This window comes from Salvelinus namaycush, chromosome 12 (genome assembly GCF_016432855.1).
Source record: "Salvelinus namaycush isolate Seneca chromosome 12, SaNama_1.0, whole genome shotgun sequence".
In the NCBI taxonomy this organism is placed as follows: domain Eukaryota; kingdom Metazoa; phylum Chordata; class Actinopteri; order Salmoniformes; family Salmonidae; genus Salvelinus; species Salvelinus namaycush.
In genome coordinates, this window is record NC_052318.1 from 34,398,993 (window position 1) to 34,416,311 (window position 17,319).

At 41.7% G+C, this 17,319-nt stretch overlaps 1 protein-coding gene across 1 annotated transcript; it reads left to right on the forward strand.

Moving 5' to 3' along the window:
- The first annotated feature begins 1,069 nt into the window (after positions 1–1,069).
- Positions 1,070–11,025, forward strand: diablob (diablo, IAP-binding mitochondrial protein b). The gene is made up of 6 exons (XM_039005627.1): positions 1,070–1,138; positions 1,454–1,586; positions 1,740–1,865; positions 7,183–7,293; positions 7,498–7,594; positions 9,951–11,025. Exons 1-6 carry the CDS (start codon positions 1,098–1,100, stop codon positions 10,142–10,144), a joined length of 702 nt encoding a protein of 233 aa, XP_038861555.1. The 5' UTR covers positions 1,070–1,097; the 3' UTR covers positions 10,145–11,025.
- Positions 11,026–17,319: the final 6,294 nt, after the last annotated feature.

The following is a 17,319-nucleotide window of genomic DNA, read 5'->3' on the forward strand; positions in this document are numbered from 1 at the left end:
TAAATATCATCATTTTTAACATTTGGGCTTGGGGAGGGTATCAAGTCAGGTCGAGTCATAAGGCTCAAGTCCAAGTCAAGTCACGAGTCATTGGTGTTAAAGTCAAAGTCGAGTTGCAAGTCATCATATTTGTGATTCGAGTCTGACTCGAGTCCAAGTCATGTGATTCGAGTCCACACCTCTGAATAATACCGATGGCACAGGCAGATTAGCCACTCATCGCCAGATCCTTACAAGGCACCCTGATCTCCTTCCGTGATATCTCTCTCTTTCTCCTGCGAATGACGGGGATGAGGGCCTTGTTGGGTGACTGGAGTAAATACCTCTCGTCTGACTCATTAAAGAAAAATTCTTTGTCCAGTTCAAGGTGAGTAATCGTTGTTCTGATGTCCAGAAGCTCTTTTCGGTCATAAGAGACTGTAGCAGCAACATTATGTATAAAATAAGTTACAAACTAAATAACACGGTTGGTTAAGAGCCCATAAAACGGCAGCCATCCCCTCTGGCTCCATCTTCTACAAATTCCTAAATTTCCTGGAGTGCCCTGTAAGGGTGAAGGAGATTGAGGTGGCAAAAGTTAGAGTCGTCAATCGAATCTCCTATGCGGAGTTGATTTAAAAGAATTGCCAAAACTAGTGAAGATATGGTAGTGGACGCACCAGAGCCTGTAGTAAATGTTTGCTGCCAGTCAAAGATACCCTCTGTGTTAAAAAGGTGGATTTTGTGGCGTTCATTGCCACAGTTATAAACTGTACGGCACAAGTCTCAAAGAAATCTAATAAACTGGACATTATTGTGTCTGCGGCAGAACAGTTTTGGGGATTTTACACCTGAAGACTTGCAAGGGGTAATGGCGCCGGAAGACCCGCCCTTCCTGGTTTCCTTGAGCTTGTTTCCTTGATTTTTTAATTTTTTTTATTATGTATATTTTCTTATTTAGTTAAGTTTATTCTTTTTGTCGTTTTTTTTAATAGTTTTGGTTGGTATTTTGGGGAATCCTGTTTCCTTCCCGCACAGTAGGTGGCAAAGGCACATTAAATTATGCAATCGTCAAAATACCATAGACGACGAATAACTTCCTCTTTCGTCAGACCAATATGTCGGCGTTCAGGAGAGGCTTTGTTTGTGTTGGTTTGAGGTAAGTTGTCGAGCTATTAGCTAATTCACGTACTAAATTATAAGTGTGTCAAGTTTGACCTAATATAAACAGCTAGGCTATGTATGGCCGGTGTATTTCCAAAGGGTTAACGTTAATTTGCGTTTGGATATGTCGAAACAAAGCTAGCTGTGCGAGCTAGCTAACATTAGCTAGGTATATGATTGTTTAGCTAATGTTACTGTTCTTAGCTAACTAACGTTACTCTTGTCGTGGCTATTTCGTTACACGTAAGTTGTGGTATCTTGAAATGGCAATTCACTTCGTGATTTACATGTTTTTCTCTCTGTCCTCTAGCTATGCCTCAAACCTGGGGAGACTCAGTGGGGCGTTGGTGCGCCGACAAGTCATGAAATTCCCCAGGGTGATCCGGAAGAACTGGATATCTATGTCTGCTATTGGTGGCCTATGTGCAGTGCCCTTCTCACAGGTTGTTTTACACATTTAAACGATATACAGTTAGCTAGTCATGCAGACTTGTAAGCCAGTTGTAGATTCCTTCATCAGTTTCATGTTCCAATTCAGTGGAAAACTAAACCAAAAATAAGACTAGCTAACCATCCATTGCTATTCCCTCTTCTAGAAACAAGACAACCTTTGTCATGAAGCCTTGGTCCGCAGGGCATCCTCTTTGGTCACAGATAGCACCAACACCTTCCTCTCTCAGACCACCCTGGCACTCGTAGACTCATTCACACAGTACGTTAAGGTAACCACTTTTTCACATTACCATGTGTTAGGAGACAATTAAACTTTGGTTCTGATGTTATACTTTGTATCCCATGCTATATAGAAGCTTTGCAGGAACATAAAACACGTTGATTCATTAAGATAGGACTTACCATAGCTGAGAAATTATTTTCAAGTTATCGGAAAAGTTCAATAAGGTCACGGACAGGTCAATGTTAATCCTTAGTCAATTGTGGCTCCAAATCACCTGTCCGGATTCTTAAATTCAACACATTTTGTTCAGTATTTCAATATCGCATGGTCATATTGTAATTACATTTTCAGGGCTGATGTAGAGCAGGGATGATTCAAATAAAAGTACAATTTATTAAAATTGTATTTTATTCAAGTTAGACATGTAATATACAAATTAGTCTGTATGGAATATGTATTTACAGTAATTTAAGCTCAATAATTTGAAGTAGGGTGGTAATATTAACAAATCTGAATGCTTTATGCAAACCTGAGTTTGTAACAATTTATGAAATTAGAATAACTTTTTGTACACATTTATGGAAATTAGTTATTTAATACACAGCACCTACACCAACACCATCTCACACACAGCCTAACAGACTCACACTTCTCACTAAGTCTGAACTTCAACACAGAAGGCTACTCGTCTAAAAGCTTACTTCTAAGGTAGGCCTACCTGTTGGGTTACATTGTAATGTTATTTTTGGTGTTGATGAGTTACTCTTGGTCATGGGAGGTTTAACTGCAGCAAATAATTTGCCTAGGCACAGAAGAGACAGTGAGCTGCCTCCTAGCCAGCTTCACAGTAAGATAATGTAGATGGGACACATTTTCAATTCACTGGTATTTAGCTATGTTTTTATCGATTGTAGGGTTGTAGCTACTGAATTCTGGTAGTTTTTACTTTAAAGAATAAAACCATCACAATACAGCCAATGCCACGCAACGCTGCCTCTTGCCCGGCTTGTTGCCTCAGCCAACGGTGTCAGGCACTCCCACACAGCTAGCAGTTAGCACTTGTCATAGAAATGGGGGTGGCTAAAGGTAAATTTGGACAAATCCCTGACAACCCATACTTCTCTGAAAACATCTGAATGACAGAAGCGAATTAAAAAACAATTTACCTTATATTTCAGTCAAAAGGCATCCGATGACTGTGAAACACCCTCAGGTCATTCCTGCACTGCTTGGCCATACAATGTTACATTGATCTTACTCTGACAGGTTGAGGAATACACGTCACAAATATTAACTCACCAATTTCGCAGGTTTCACAAAACAGATTTGAAATTCCTTAGCACGGCACTTGCTTTATATTTGGGCTCATATTGTGTAAATATTATAATGTACAGTATTGGGATTTTTTTTGTCATGGGTAGCAACTGCCACATTGTTTTCAAAATATTTTTGTCTTAACTATCACATTGACATTTAACATTTTTGTAAAGTTCTTATTGTCCATTGTTTGTCACCTAACACCCTTCATATGTCACTAAAGTGATTATCATAGGCCAGTGTTCAGCATACTTCACTGTATTAGGGGAGAGTGGGGTATGTTAAGCCATTTACAATTCAGCATCACTACATCAGGGAAGTATAGAATTCTTTCTAACCAAGCTATCTACATATATTTCAGGATGTTGTGTATCCTTTCAGAAACATATGTTTCTGAAAACATAGCTTGTCCAAAAAAAAGTGGTCTCTTGGCACAACCTACCCCGGTAATGGGTAAGTTAAGCATAGGGACAGGATAAGTTGAGCCGCCTTGGGATAAGTGGGTGATGGTGCTGGTAGGTCAGTTTAATTAATGGAATGTCGGTGTGATATACAATATCTTAAATGTATGCCTGCATTCAGATATAGATTTCTGTTCAATATCATTTACCCTTACATTTCTTGACCAGTTGTCTGGGACAGGGATGTGCCAATTCATAGGACATTTCTCTACATTTGAGGCTTCTAAGTCCATGTGAGTTTCTTGATAGGATTAGCAAGCTCCGACTCCATGGCATTGGATAAGACCTTGTGCGCTTCTGCTACTCTGTCATAGCCTCTCTTTCGCAAAGTACATGTTTTATTTTTGTCAGTTTCTCTTCAGTGTCATTAAGTAAAAATGATCTTGCTGCTGCTCAAATGGACTTCTCGCACTTCCTTGGCTGCTCTCTCAATGACCTCGAGGGGGGCTTGTTTTACTTCAGTATACATGGGGCGTGATGTTTTCTCTGTAACAATGCAAATCTTGAGTTCATTGCAAAAATACTATGCATATTATGCATAAAACAGACAAAATATAATCATAATTTGTATGGTGGCCTTTGGCTCAACTTACCCCCAGGCAAGCATTTTTACTATTAGCCCATACAGCTACCAGGATGCACTTTCATGATAGGTTTAGGACTTCATATTGTGGCTTAGAGACCCCAACTGATGTAGAAAACTATATCTACTTTGGATTAGATACAAGCATCATGAAACCTATAACACAGTACATTCGTTTGACTTTGTGAAAATCATTTATTTTTTAATTGACATGCGCTACATGACCAAAAGTATGCGGATACCTGCTCGTCGGACATTTCATTCCAAAATCATGGGCATTATTAATGGAGTCGGTTTCCCCCTTGCTGCTATAACAGCTTCCACTCTTCTGGGAGGGCTTTCCACTAGATGTTGGAACATTGCTGCGGGGGCTTGCTTCCTTTCAGCCACGCACATTAGCGAGGTCGGCACTGATGTTAGGTGATTAGGCCTGGCTCACGTTCCAATTCATCCCAAAGGTGTTCAATGGGGTTGAGGTCAGGGCTCTGTGCAGCCCAGTCAAGTTCTTCCACACCGATCTCGACAAACCATTTCTGTATAGCAGTCTCCTGGCATCCGCCAAACCCAGATTCGTCCGTCGTACTGCCAGTGGGTGAAGAGTGATTCATTACGCCACAGGAATGTGTTTCCACTGTCCCGGAGTCCAATGGCGGCGAGCTTTACACCACTCCAGTCAACGCTTGGCACTGAGCATGGTGATCTTAGGCTTGTGTGCGGCTGTTTGGCCATGGAAACCCATTTCATGAAGCTCCCAATGAACAGTTATTGTGCTGACAGTGCTTCCAGAGGCAGTTTGGAACTCTGTAGTGATTGTTGCATCCGAGGACCGATTTTATTTATTTTATTATTATTGTTTTTAATGCGTTTCAGCACTCGCCAGTCCCACTCTGCCTGTAGCTTATGAATCTGAACTTCTAATATTGTCCAGTTTCAGTATATGTAGGTGCTCTAAACTCGTGCTTCAGCCTCTAGAATCACGGAACATAAGATGGAGGACCATTCAGAACACAAAGAATATACACTTTGCGGCTGAGTTGTTGCTCCTAGACATTTCCACTTCACAATAACAGCACTTACAGTTAACTGGGGCAGCTCTAGCAGGGCAGAGATTTGATGAACTGACTTGTTGGAAAGGTGGCATTCTGTGATGTTGTAAGTCACTAAGCTCTTCAGTAAGGCCATTGTACTGCCAATGTTTGTCTATGGAGATGCATGGCTGTGTGCCTGATTTTTACATTTTTATATATATATATATATATATAAAAAATAAAGGGAACACTTAAACAACGCAATGTAACTCCAAGTCAATCACACTTCTGTGAAATCAAACTGTCCACTTAGGAAGCAACACTGATTGACAATAAATTTCACATGCTGTTGTGCAAATGGAATAGACAAAAGGTGGAAATTAGCAAGACACCCCCAATAAAGGAGTGATTCTGCAGGTGGTGACCACAGACCACTTCTCAGTTCCTATGCTTCCTGGCTGATGTTTTGGTCACTTTTGAATGCTGGCGGTGCTCTCACTCTAGTGGTAGCATGAGACGGAGTCTACAACCCACACAAGTGGCTCAGGTAGTGCAGCTCATCCAGGATGGCACATCAATGCGAGCTGTGGCAAGAAGGTTTGCTGTGTCTGTCAGCGTAGTGTCCAGAGCATGGAGGCGCTACCAGGAGACAGGCCAGTACATCAGGAGATGTGGAGGAGGCCGTAGGAGGGCAACAACCCAGCAGCAGGACCGCTACCTCCGCCTTTGAGCAGGAGGAGCACTGCCAGAGCCCTGCAAAATGACCTCCAGCAGGCCACAAATCTCAAAGGCGGAGGTAGCGGTCCTGCTGCTGGGTTGTTGCCCTCCTACGGCCTCCTCCACGTCTCCTGATGTACTGGCCTGTCTCCTGGTAGCGCCTCCATGCTCTGGACACCACGCTGACAGACACAGCAAACCTTCTTGCCACAGCTCGCATTGATGTGCCATCCTGGATGAGCTGCACTACCTGAGCCACTTGTGTGGGTTGTAGACTCCGTCTCATGCTACCACTAGAGTGAGAGCACCGCCAGCATTCAAAAGTGACCAAAACATCAGCCAGGAAGCATAGGAACTGAGAAGTGGTCTGTGGTCACCACCTGCAGAATCACTCCTTTATTGGGGGTGTCTTGCTAATTTCCACCTTTTGTCTATTCCATTTGCACAACAGCATGTGAAATTTATTGTCAATCAGTGTTGCTTCCTAAGTGGACAGTTTGATTTCACAGAAGTGTGATTGACTTGGAGTTACATTGCGTTGTTTAAGTGTTCCCTTTATTTTTTATATATATATATATATATATATAAAAATGTAAAAATCAGGCACACAGTGTCTTGCTAATTGCCTATAATTTCCACCTTTTGTCTATTCCATTTGCACAATAGCATGTGAAATTTATTGTCAATCAGTGTTGCTTCCTAAGTGGACAGTTTGATTTCACAGAAGTGTGATTGACTTGGAGTTACATTGTGTTGTTTAAGTGTTCTCTTTATTTTTTTGAGCAGTGTATATACATACACATGTCATTAACGGGTGTACACACATGTCATTAACGGGTGTGACTGAAAAAGCCAAATCCACTAATTTGAAGGGGTGTCCACATACTGTATATTAAAAACTGGCTTACCAGTTTGTTCCATGTGGTTTCTTCCTTCATAAATAAATGAATGACCTCTTCCTAAATGTGATCACATGATTGATTTTGTGTATTGTTTCCTAGAAGCAAGAGGTGGCTCAACAGACCCCACTCTCCTCTACTCAGCTTTTACTGTGGATTCATTCTACTGTCCATTCATAAACTCTGAAATGTATTTGACACAAACATAGCCCTACTGTAGCTGCACGAGCAGTGTATGACATCACAGCAACGTTCACTTTAGTACACTCCACTTGTGTACACACAGTATGTACTTGCACGTGTTGGTTTGTGCGTCTGTCTGTTGGCCAGCTAGCTAATGTTTGCATTTTCTCTCTAGACTATACATACACTGGTGACCCTACACAAGCACTATGTTGCCTCAGGCAGCAAGCTGACCCCTGCGGAGGAGGACTCTGTGTGGCAAGTGATCGTTCGCCAGCGCCAGGAGGTAGGTGACATCAGTGGTTTAAGAGGTCAAAGGTCATGCACTACTCAGGCTGCCTCGTTAGCTTAGACTATTCCCTGTCAACATTCACCCGCTGTATTTGTTAATTTAATGTCACAGAAATGGAAAACAAGATAGTTTTGTATGTATGTTTTTACCGGATGAGTAACTCCTGTCCTTATCCCATCTCTTGCCATCTTTGTCTAGGTGAGTGATTTGAGGGAGGACTGTAAGAGGTTTGAGTCTAACTGGATGATGGCCATCAACCTCTCTAAACTGGCAGCTGAAACGGCATACAACGCGGGTACTGTATCCTATGCACCTACTCCCACATTGGATCATAGAAAGTAGATTTGTTAGGATTTTTATGTTAACTTCAGGTTGACCCGCCTATACCCCTACCAGTTAGCCTGGGTACCAGCCTGTTTGTGCTATCATTTCACTCCTTGTCATGCCAAACATGACATGATGGCACAAACAGATCTGGGACCTGGCAACCTACCAGTGCTTCTGGGTCTATTGCAAGGAAAATTTGCCAGTGTACTAACAACACAAGGTAATCTCTTGTTAAACCATCAATACGCCCTAAAATTACCCGCACAGCTGATATCAATTGCAACCTTTGGCCACCAATTTACCACTCCCTAAAGTGGATTTCCAGGTTCTTTTAGTTCTGATTGCTGCCAACATTTTAAGTTTTTGCGCTCTTGTGTGTATAATCATCAGAACAAATGAATCCTACTTTTTAAACAGACTAAGGGCCACTTAATCTATTTGACAATCATTCCGTACAACTGAAATAAAGTATTTACTATTTTACCATGGAAAATCTACTGTGGTAATTTACCCTACATGTTGTATGAATGAAAAACTCATGTTTGTGCAGCCTCATTAATTTAGTTTCCAATTCATGTAATATTTTAATTACAATTTGTCATTAAAGCATAATTTCTTAGTCAATTGTGATGAGTTATATAATTTATTTGATCAAATGAAATGTAGTCTAAACTCAGCAAAAAAAGAAACGACGATTTTCAGCAAACTTAACGTGTAAATATTTGTATCAACAACTGAGACAAACTGAACAAGTTCCACAGACATGTGACTAACGGAAATTGAATAATGTGTCCCTGAACAAAGGGGGGGTCAAAATCAAAAGTAACAGTCAGTATCTGGTGTGGCCACCAGCACAGCAGTACTTAATGCAGCATCTCCTCCTCATGGACTGCACCAGATTTGCCAGTTCTTGCTGTGAGATGTTACCCCACTCTTCCAACAAGGCACCTGCAAGTTCCTGGAAATTTCTGGGGGGAATGGACCTAGCCCTCACACTCTGATCCATCAGGTCCCAGACGTGCTCAATGGGATTGAGATCCGGGCTCTTCCCTAGCCATGGCAGAACACTGACATTCCTGTCTTGCAGGAAATCACACACAGAACGAGCAGTATGGCTGGTGGCATTGTCATGCTGGAGGGTCATGTCAGGATGAGCCTGCAGGGAGGATGTCTTCCCTGTAACGCACAGCGTTGAGATTACCTGCAATGACAACAAGCTCAGTCCGATGATGCTGTGACACACCGCTCCAGACTGTGACGGACCCTCCACCTCCAAATCGATCCCGCTCCAGAGTACAGGCCTCGGTGTAATGCTCATTCCTTCGACGATAAACGCGAATCCGACCATCGCCCCTGATGAGACAAAACCTTGACTCGTCTGTGAAGAGAACTTTTTGCCAGTCCTGTTTGGTCCAGCGACGGTGGGTTTGTGCCCATAGGCGACGTTGTTGCCGGTGATGTTTGTTTGGTGAGGACCTGCCTTAAAACAGGCCTACAAGCCCTCAGTCCAGCCTCTCTCAGCCTATTGCAGACAGGCAGACTGATGTTGGGATTGTGCGTTCCTGGTGTAACTTGGGCAGTTGTTGTTGCCATCCTGTACCTGTCCCGCAGGTGTGATGTTCAGATGTTCCCGATCCTGTGCAGCTGTTACACGTGGTTTGCCACTGCGAGGCCGATCAGCTGTCCGTCTTGTCTCCCTGTAGTGCTGTCTTAGGCGTCTCACAGTACAGACATTGCAATTTATTGCCCTGCCCACATCTGCAGTCCTCATGCCTCCTTGCAGCATGCCTAAGGCACGTTCACGCAGATGAGCAGGGACCCTGGACATCTTTCTTTTGGTGTTTTTCAGAGTCAGTAGAACGGCCTTTAGTAGAACGGCCTCTTTAGTGTCCTCAGTTGTCATAACTGTGACCTTAATTGCCTACCGTCTGTAAGCCGTTAGTGTCTTAAAGACCGTTCCACAGGTGCATGTTCATTAATTGTTTATGGTTCATTGAACAAGCATGGGAATCAGTGTTTAAACCCTTTACAATGAAGATCTGTGAAGTTATTTGGATTTTTACTAATTATCTTTGAAAGACCGGGTCCTGAAAAATGGACGTTTTATTTTTTTGCTGAGTTTAATTATTTCAAATGCCACACATTATTTTGTGATTTAAAAAAAAAAATAAGATGAAAGGTTTGAATGAAGTATAGGCTTACTACTATATTCTGATGCTCCTGATAGGTCAATATTTCATTAGGGGTGGGAATAGAGAACCTAGACAACGAGTGTCCACCTGTGTCCGTTTTGGTCCTTGGTTGTAGACTGTGTGTTTTTTCAGGTGCCGACCAGGCGTCTGTGACAGCACAGACCAGCCTCCAGGTGGCGCAGTCTCATGTCGATCAGATCAGACAGCTCTCTATGGAGGCAGAGCAGAACCTAAAGGAGTCCAAAGCAGAGGAAAGTCAAAGGATCAAGCTACCTGCCACCATGGAGGAAGAAGACATCCCTGAGGCATATCTGCGAGAGGACTAACTCTACTTTATTACATCCATTTCCACAGCTTTGAACCATTTACAGTCTTGTCCACCTTATTCTGTTTGTATGATGTGACTACTAGGCCACATGGACTTTACATTGATGCTGCCTGTATGGCAGCCTAGTGGTGAAATGCCTCTTGATGAACAGAATTTAGAGTGGAGGGGATTTTCTTGTTATGTCTGCTGATTAGTTATTGATAAGTTTTGACTCAATCATGGGAACCAATTTGTGGGTCCAATACTTTGCATTGAGTGTGGGATATACGCTCTACAAATTAAATATTGTTATTTTATTGCTAATGTGAATATACTGCTGTCATGTGTTTGTGTGCATTTAAGCAGAGAAGTGCAATTTGAGATTACAGCTTTCACTGCTGTCTTTTTAGATAATGTATTAAGTACTTTTAGCAGTTTAAGTGCTGAAAATACAAGTATTGTTATGACTAAAGGTAGCCAAAAGGTGCATGTGACTTTTTTTTATTGCAGTCTGATCTTGTTTGTGTATCTATCAGTTATGTCAATTTTTAAATGCAAGTAAAAAAAGGTTGTCTTGTTACTAATATGTAACATGCCAATAGAATAGCGTTTTGGTCTGGGCAGAAACACTTACATTTCTTATGCACTTTCTGCTAAAGTCAAATGTTGCCTTAAGTCCATGTTAAGTATTCTTATCTCAATTCTGAAGCGGGGTCCCAAATGAGTAGCAGCATGCTGTGTTCCCAGTGTCACAGCCTTTTTTATTTCTTTATGGCCAGCAGATGTCGCTGTGGGTTCATATAATATCCTTGCTGTGCAGCTCTCAACTCTGAATCTACTCATGCATGATGAGGTGCAAGCTTGGGAGGAATAAAGATACTCAATGTGAGTGGAAATTCAGACTAGGTTCTAGTGAATGAATGCAACACTTTATAGTGGTATTATTATAATCCACTCACTTTAGAGATCTCTCAGAAGTTATCTCTTTCAAATGGTGCCTATCTTTCCCATTCATTGAAGCGTACAACTTGATGGTCTTCGGTGTGAACTCATCTTGATATTAGAGCGCTGTTGAGGTTTAAACGTCAGACCCTTTGAACCTGGGGTATACTATCACTTTAAGGCACAAAATCCATGGTATTTTCTCACTGTGATTCTATAAGGATTTAGCCTTAATGTGAAAAGCTGAGTGAAATGGTCTAGAACTCTAAAAGTAACTCAGCCTGAATAGAGTACAAAGTATAACTGTCCCTGGGGAAACATGTTGTCCAATGAAAACCTTGTAGGGATACAGAGAGCGTTAAGGGGCACCTAAGGAGCTGCAGAAGAACATTCGTCAATCCATCCATTCACTTGATAGTGTCCAGTTTGTTCCCTCTGTTTTCTAAATGACTTATTATGCTAAACAGTCTCAGACCTGCCCATGGCCAAGACAGACACGTGTAATAAGGGCAGGAGAGATGGAGAGATGTATGGGGGAGGAGACCCACAGAATAAAAGGATAAAGAGAGAAAGGGCGACTTGCACTTATTACACTGAGCTTCACTTCCACCAGCCCCTCCAATCCCCCTGGCACTCACTGAAGAGCCCTTGAGGCTTACTCAACATTCCTCAGAGAGACAAAGTGCTCTGTGAAAGAGAACAATGTGAACACGGATTGCAGGACGGGATGTTTGTTTTCCCAGCCACAGGACAACAGTTTTAAAAAGACAACAAATCCACCATCAAAAATGTCATGGTTCTTGTTCAAAGTGAAAGTTTTTCTGTTACACAGCTCCTTTTCCTCTATCGCCCTCAGCTTCAATTTATTGCTTAATTTCATCAATTATGTTTTATAACAGGTGTATTATGGTCCCACCAGAGAATTTGTGTAACAAATGTGCCCTGGTGTCTGACAATGGTAGTGCAATTGTTTTACTTTTACCTTTAATAATGCTGCCTCTCAAAACAAACCATCCATGTTCCTGCTAAAAATATGCAGATGTGTTCTTTCATTAGCAAACCATGTGGGTAAGGTGATGACAAGAACATGCACAGCATTCATCAGACTAACATGGATCAGAGTGCAAAGTATTCATCTAAGATTAACAGGAGAGGACCTTAACTGCCGGTGCTGTTTCCATTTGTTTGTTTGTGTGTGTGTGCTTGCGTGTTTGTATGGCCTATGTCTGGTGTAAAGTCTGGTAGGTGTGTTTGTTGTACTTAAGGGTAGAACTTGTGAAATGGGGTGATCAGGAGAAGAGGATTCTGCAGTCTGGTTCTAGATTATTTGCATAGCAACAGATGTATGTCTCTATAATGATATAGAGGGGAACATGCAAGCAGATAAGACACATTTTGGATTTTAAGTCACACACAAGTTCCATAAACTTAAAAATTGAGTTAATATGGTAGATCTGAGGGTAAGAGTCACTTGCAAGGCCAGCTTTTTGTATATTTTCCGTTGGCGAAGCAATAAACACACTGCACTGTGAACACACAATAATTTCATATACACTTGACTGCTTTATGAAATCCTAATATATGTCCTCATTGCATGAATTAAGGTATTGCATCAGTGGGAAAGGTTGTGTTGGAAAAAGTGAAGACACCTGAGGGATGTGAATGTAACATTTTTTTTTTTTTACATTGAAGTTTGAGACAGCTAGAGGGGGAAATAGATTGAAATAGAACACGGGTTCGAGTTTCAGGTCTCAGTTGATCTAATCCATGACAGATGAGAAGGTCTTGAGCTGAATGAGTGCCTCTGCTCTCAGGCACATCGAGGTGAAAGCTCCCTGGGCTCTGCTGCTGGGGCTACTGACAGGCAGGCACAATGTTTCTGTAATGACAGCCACTCGCTACCCTGTGATGAGGGGTTGTGGGAGAGTTTGGTGAAACTTTGAAGTCATTGTATTTTGATGAGGCCATGAGGGTGGTGTAACCATAGATCATAAAATGAAACAAATGAAGCATGTATCTGTTCTACTTTTTCTCACCATCAAAACTCTCTGACAGACTGCTTAACAAGAAGACTGTACCAACTGTAAGCCTCCATCTGTGCAAGTAATAATGGCTCCGGCTGACTGGTATCTGGCCTAGTAGGCTATAAACATTCTCTCTTTTTTCACACAGTAGGATATCAGTGTCTGAGCACTTTATAACCCCATTATTAATGGAATTTCATTACTAATCTGACAATGTATCTCTTAGAATCCAATACCAGGACATTGTGCTTTAAAAAAAAACAGTCTTCTTTTGTTGTGGTCGGAAAAGTATTCTTAGCATCTTTCACAATGGCTAGGGCACTCTTTAAGATAGATTCTTCCCCCATCTCATAAATCAGATGGAAAGACATGCAGAACACATCCCAACACACACCCTGGCCTGCCTCACACTGTGCCAGGGTGTGGATGAATAGGGTGTCAGGAGAGTAATTGTGTCCCTGGTGGCTCTTGAGAAGACAGAATATGAGACTCAAATTAAAGCACTGACCTGGTTAGGTTCCAGCCAAAAGGAGGGGTGCCCCCCACAATTGCTGTTTGCAAGGATTAGCTAGTTAATTTCTGAACGCCCCAATTAGACTTGGGGTGGTGTGTCCCAGTTGTTGAAGAACGGCAGGGGGACGGATGCACAGATTGGGTTTTTGGAGAGAGGTTATGGTGGGGGGATTACCAGTGGGGAACAGGAGATTAAGGCTGATGCTGGTCCTGAGTTAACTTGCCTTCAGAGAGAGGTGACTGGGCCAAACATGCATGGGAACAGGAAGGAATTCGGACATGGGGAGCAGAGATAGGCTTACAGCAATGGATATGGACCACACTGGTACATGTGCCACGCTCATTGTGCTGCATTCTCCATGCTGTATATAACAATATGTCTGATTAAAACCTCCACTTGCTTAGAATACAAGTTTGTGCAATATCCCTTTAACCAAAGATTTGTTGCAACCCGCAAAATATGTTTAATCAGCAGTTGATCAAATTTCAGGTCATATTGTTACTCATGTCTCTTATATTGACCTCATTCAGAAAATCTTTATTAATTCTTCAGTTAATTAATGATAGGTAATGTGTTTTTACTTACCAATTACCACAGGGAAATTACCCCCGTTCAGAAACACATCTTATTTCATAGGCCTACTTAGTAAATGTGTACTTCAACTGTAGCATAAATGTATAAATCTTTATTTGCAATATGGATGACGTAATCTATATATTACACACATTTTTCAGGGATGGTGTGCTGGAGGATTGCTTCTCATTTGACTGTATCGCTGGAATCAGGTGAGCCCCCCTATTGGTGCTCTAGTGGTACAGTCCAATCGCAGTTTGGAGTTGTTGCTGAGGAGGTTTCGTAGTCCGGAGGACAGACAAGCGTGTTCGATGGAAGACGGCTCTACTTTCAAAATGTTCCTGCCTTGCCTAAGGAATTACCCGCTTTACAAAGGACAGCATGCTGTATTTATTGTTCTTCTGTACATCTTGACAGGTATGCTATACATTGTGAACGCTCGGTAACATTAGCCAATGTAAAAGATTTTGAGAAGTTCTGAGTGCAGCCAGTGAGAGCGAGGCAGCAAGCCGACTTGGGTCTCGTCTTACAGTCTACAAAACATTCGTTGTATTAGTTTATTTGAGATTTGGACTGTATTGTTTCTATAAGAAAGGTTGACTTGTTTTTCGAATGCCATTAACGACTGTTCAAGGCAGGGGAACTTTTGTTGAGAAGTTTAGTGCTGGTATGGTGCCGCTGCCCGATGATGGTGTGATCCGCGGCTGCCATGGAAACATTCACATTGCCATAGGAAACCACTGATGAGCAACGTTGAGGTAGATGCTCTTAATAAGCGGTGGGGCAATTTGAAGAGCCGCACGGTAGCACATATGTTGCTCTCATCAGTACATTTTGGGGCCCTTAAGCGATATTTGGTTGGGCCTCCCCACCTCGCAGGCAAACATAAAAGTTTGAAAGTTAATATCCTGCAATTCTACACATTATGCCATGGGGTGGAGTGAAAATTTTGCAATTTTAAAGCAAGATTTTGCAGTTCTACACCATAGGAAGCTGCTGATGAGAGAACAGCTCATAATAACGGCCAGAATGGTGCAAATGGAATCATAAACATGGAATTCCGCTCCAGCTATTACCATAGGCCTGTTCTCCTCAATTAAGGTGCCACCAACCTCCTGTGTTCTACACTTTTTGCTATGGGCAGACCTAGAAAAAAATTGTAGTTTTACCGCTAATTTCCTGCAATTCTACACATTTTGCCGTGTTAAATATTTCTGAGTGAGTGACAAGGTAAATGGGAGCCCCCTGGAGGTCAAGAACGTTCCAGTTGGTATTCGGCCATGATTACTACTAGTTTAGGTAGCTGGCTAAACTAACTTACCAATCAAAACATTATCTGACATGGCTAATTGAGTGACTGTTAGTGACTGACATAACGAGAAAAGTTGCTGATTGATGCACAACCAAATTTTGAACTTGCACCTTGTGCATTCTACCATTCGATCTCTCAACCGCAAGTTGAGACCCCATAGGCAACCACTTATGTCGCGTATGCCAAGAGCCGGCCCATAGTTCTTTATCTTACCTGAAGATGTCTGAGCCAAACAGCCAATCCTTACGTTTTTTATTTAATTGAAGTTAATATCATTTTTGCAATTTAAAAAAAAAAGTGCTCCAAACTAAGACTCGTTTTGGAGAGTGGAGACTATCTGCGCAACAGCAAGGAGACCCCTGGCTGCTCCTAGTATAAATTCCAGAATATAACATTGTCAGTCATCAGTGGTGTCTATGTCATAGAAGTAGGAACTAGGGATTCTCTGATGTATGTATTTGAGGAAAGTTATAAAGTTTCTTTGTGGACACCTGTCTCCATTTACTAGGCTGACAAAAATCAAACGATGGTCCCCCATGACAGAAGATGAAATAAACGTGTTGCAAATTGGTCCAATTGGTCTGCAATAGGCAGCACCTGCCACCGGTGTTGAAACAGTTGCTGTCAGGCAAGGGGACATAAGCTGATTGATTTAGGGTATGTGTGAAGTTTTATCAGTTTCTCCTCTCCTGGAATTATTGATATGCACTTTTGGTTGTTTTCAGTTCTTTATTTTGGGTGATATTATTTTGTTGTTGTGCAGCCTGCCTAAAGACGACTTTCCAAGAATAATTGAGAAGAAGTCTCTTTAGGGAAATCAATGATGCCCCAATATGGACCGTATGGTAGGTAGTTCTGTGATCATTGAACTCACCTCATACATGATAAATGGTGGGACATATTTTTTCCTGTTTTTTCATGAGCTAGAGACCCATTTCTGTTGTCTGTCTGGTTAATAGTCAATTAATTTATTTAGTAATTATTAAAGATGCCCTATGCAGAATTGCTCTGCCATTTCCTGGTTGCAAAAATTGCAGTTTGTGATAAAACATGCAAGTATAGTGTAGTGCACGTGTCAAACTCATTCCACAGAGGGCTGAATTTCTGCGGGTTTACACTCCACATTTGTACTTGATTGATGAATTAAGGTCAATAATTAGTAAGATACTCCCCTCACCTGATTGTCTAGGTCTTAATTCAAAGGAAAAAACAAAAATCTGCAGACACTCTGCACTCCATGGAATGAGTTTGACACCCCGGGTGTAAAGAATCGTTGTACCATCTAAACTGCTGTGAAATATATTTTCCATAACCAAAAATATGTATTTTCAGCTGTTTGAAGCTGATGTACAAAACCATTAGTAACATGCAAAAAATTAAACTTAAAGTAAATATTCACCCATTTTATATTGGTTTTGTGCATCTCTGAGTGATGTTCTATCAATTCCTTGGGTCAATTCATGTTTTCACGTATATCTGAGATGAGATGAGATGTTGCAGTTGGAGCAGGCAGAAATGTGTCCGGTATGACGTAGCATTGAGATAAAGCCACTCTCACTACACTAAAAGTGAATAGGAATACGACTTTTAGATTGCGGAAATGTCTATCATACGTGTCAGATTTCAATATTGGCTGATGTCATAATGTCTTCTCTCGAATGAGCCATTGATCAGAATTTTGCGATATTTCTACTTTGAGGAATATCATTTAACAGAGGGTCTAACACATTTATCCTATTTGTCTGCCTCTTCAGTCCAGAGTGCATTGCATGGTGCTGTTGCGAATGTCAGACTCCACTCTGTGAGGCACATCGAGCTGCAGGTTGAAA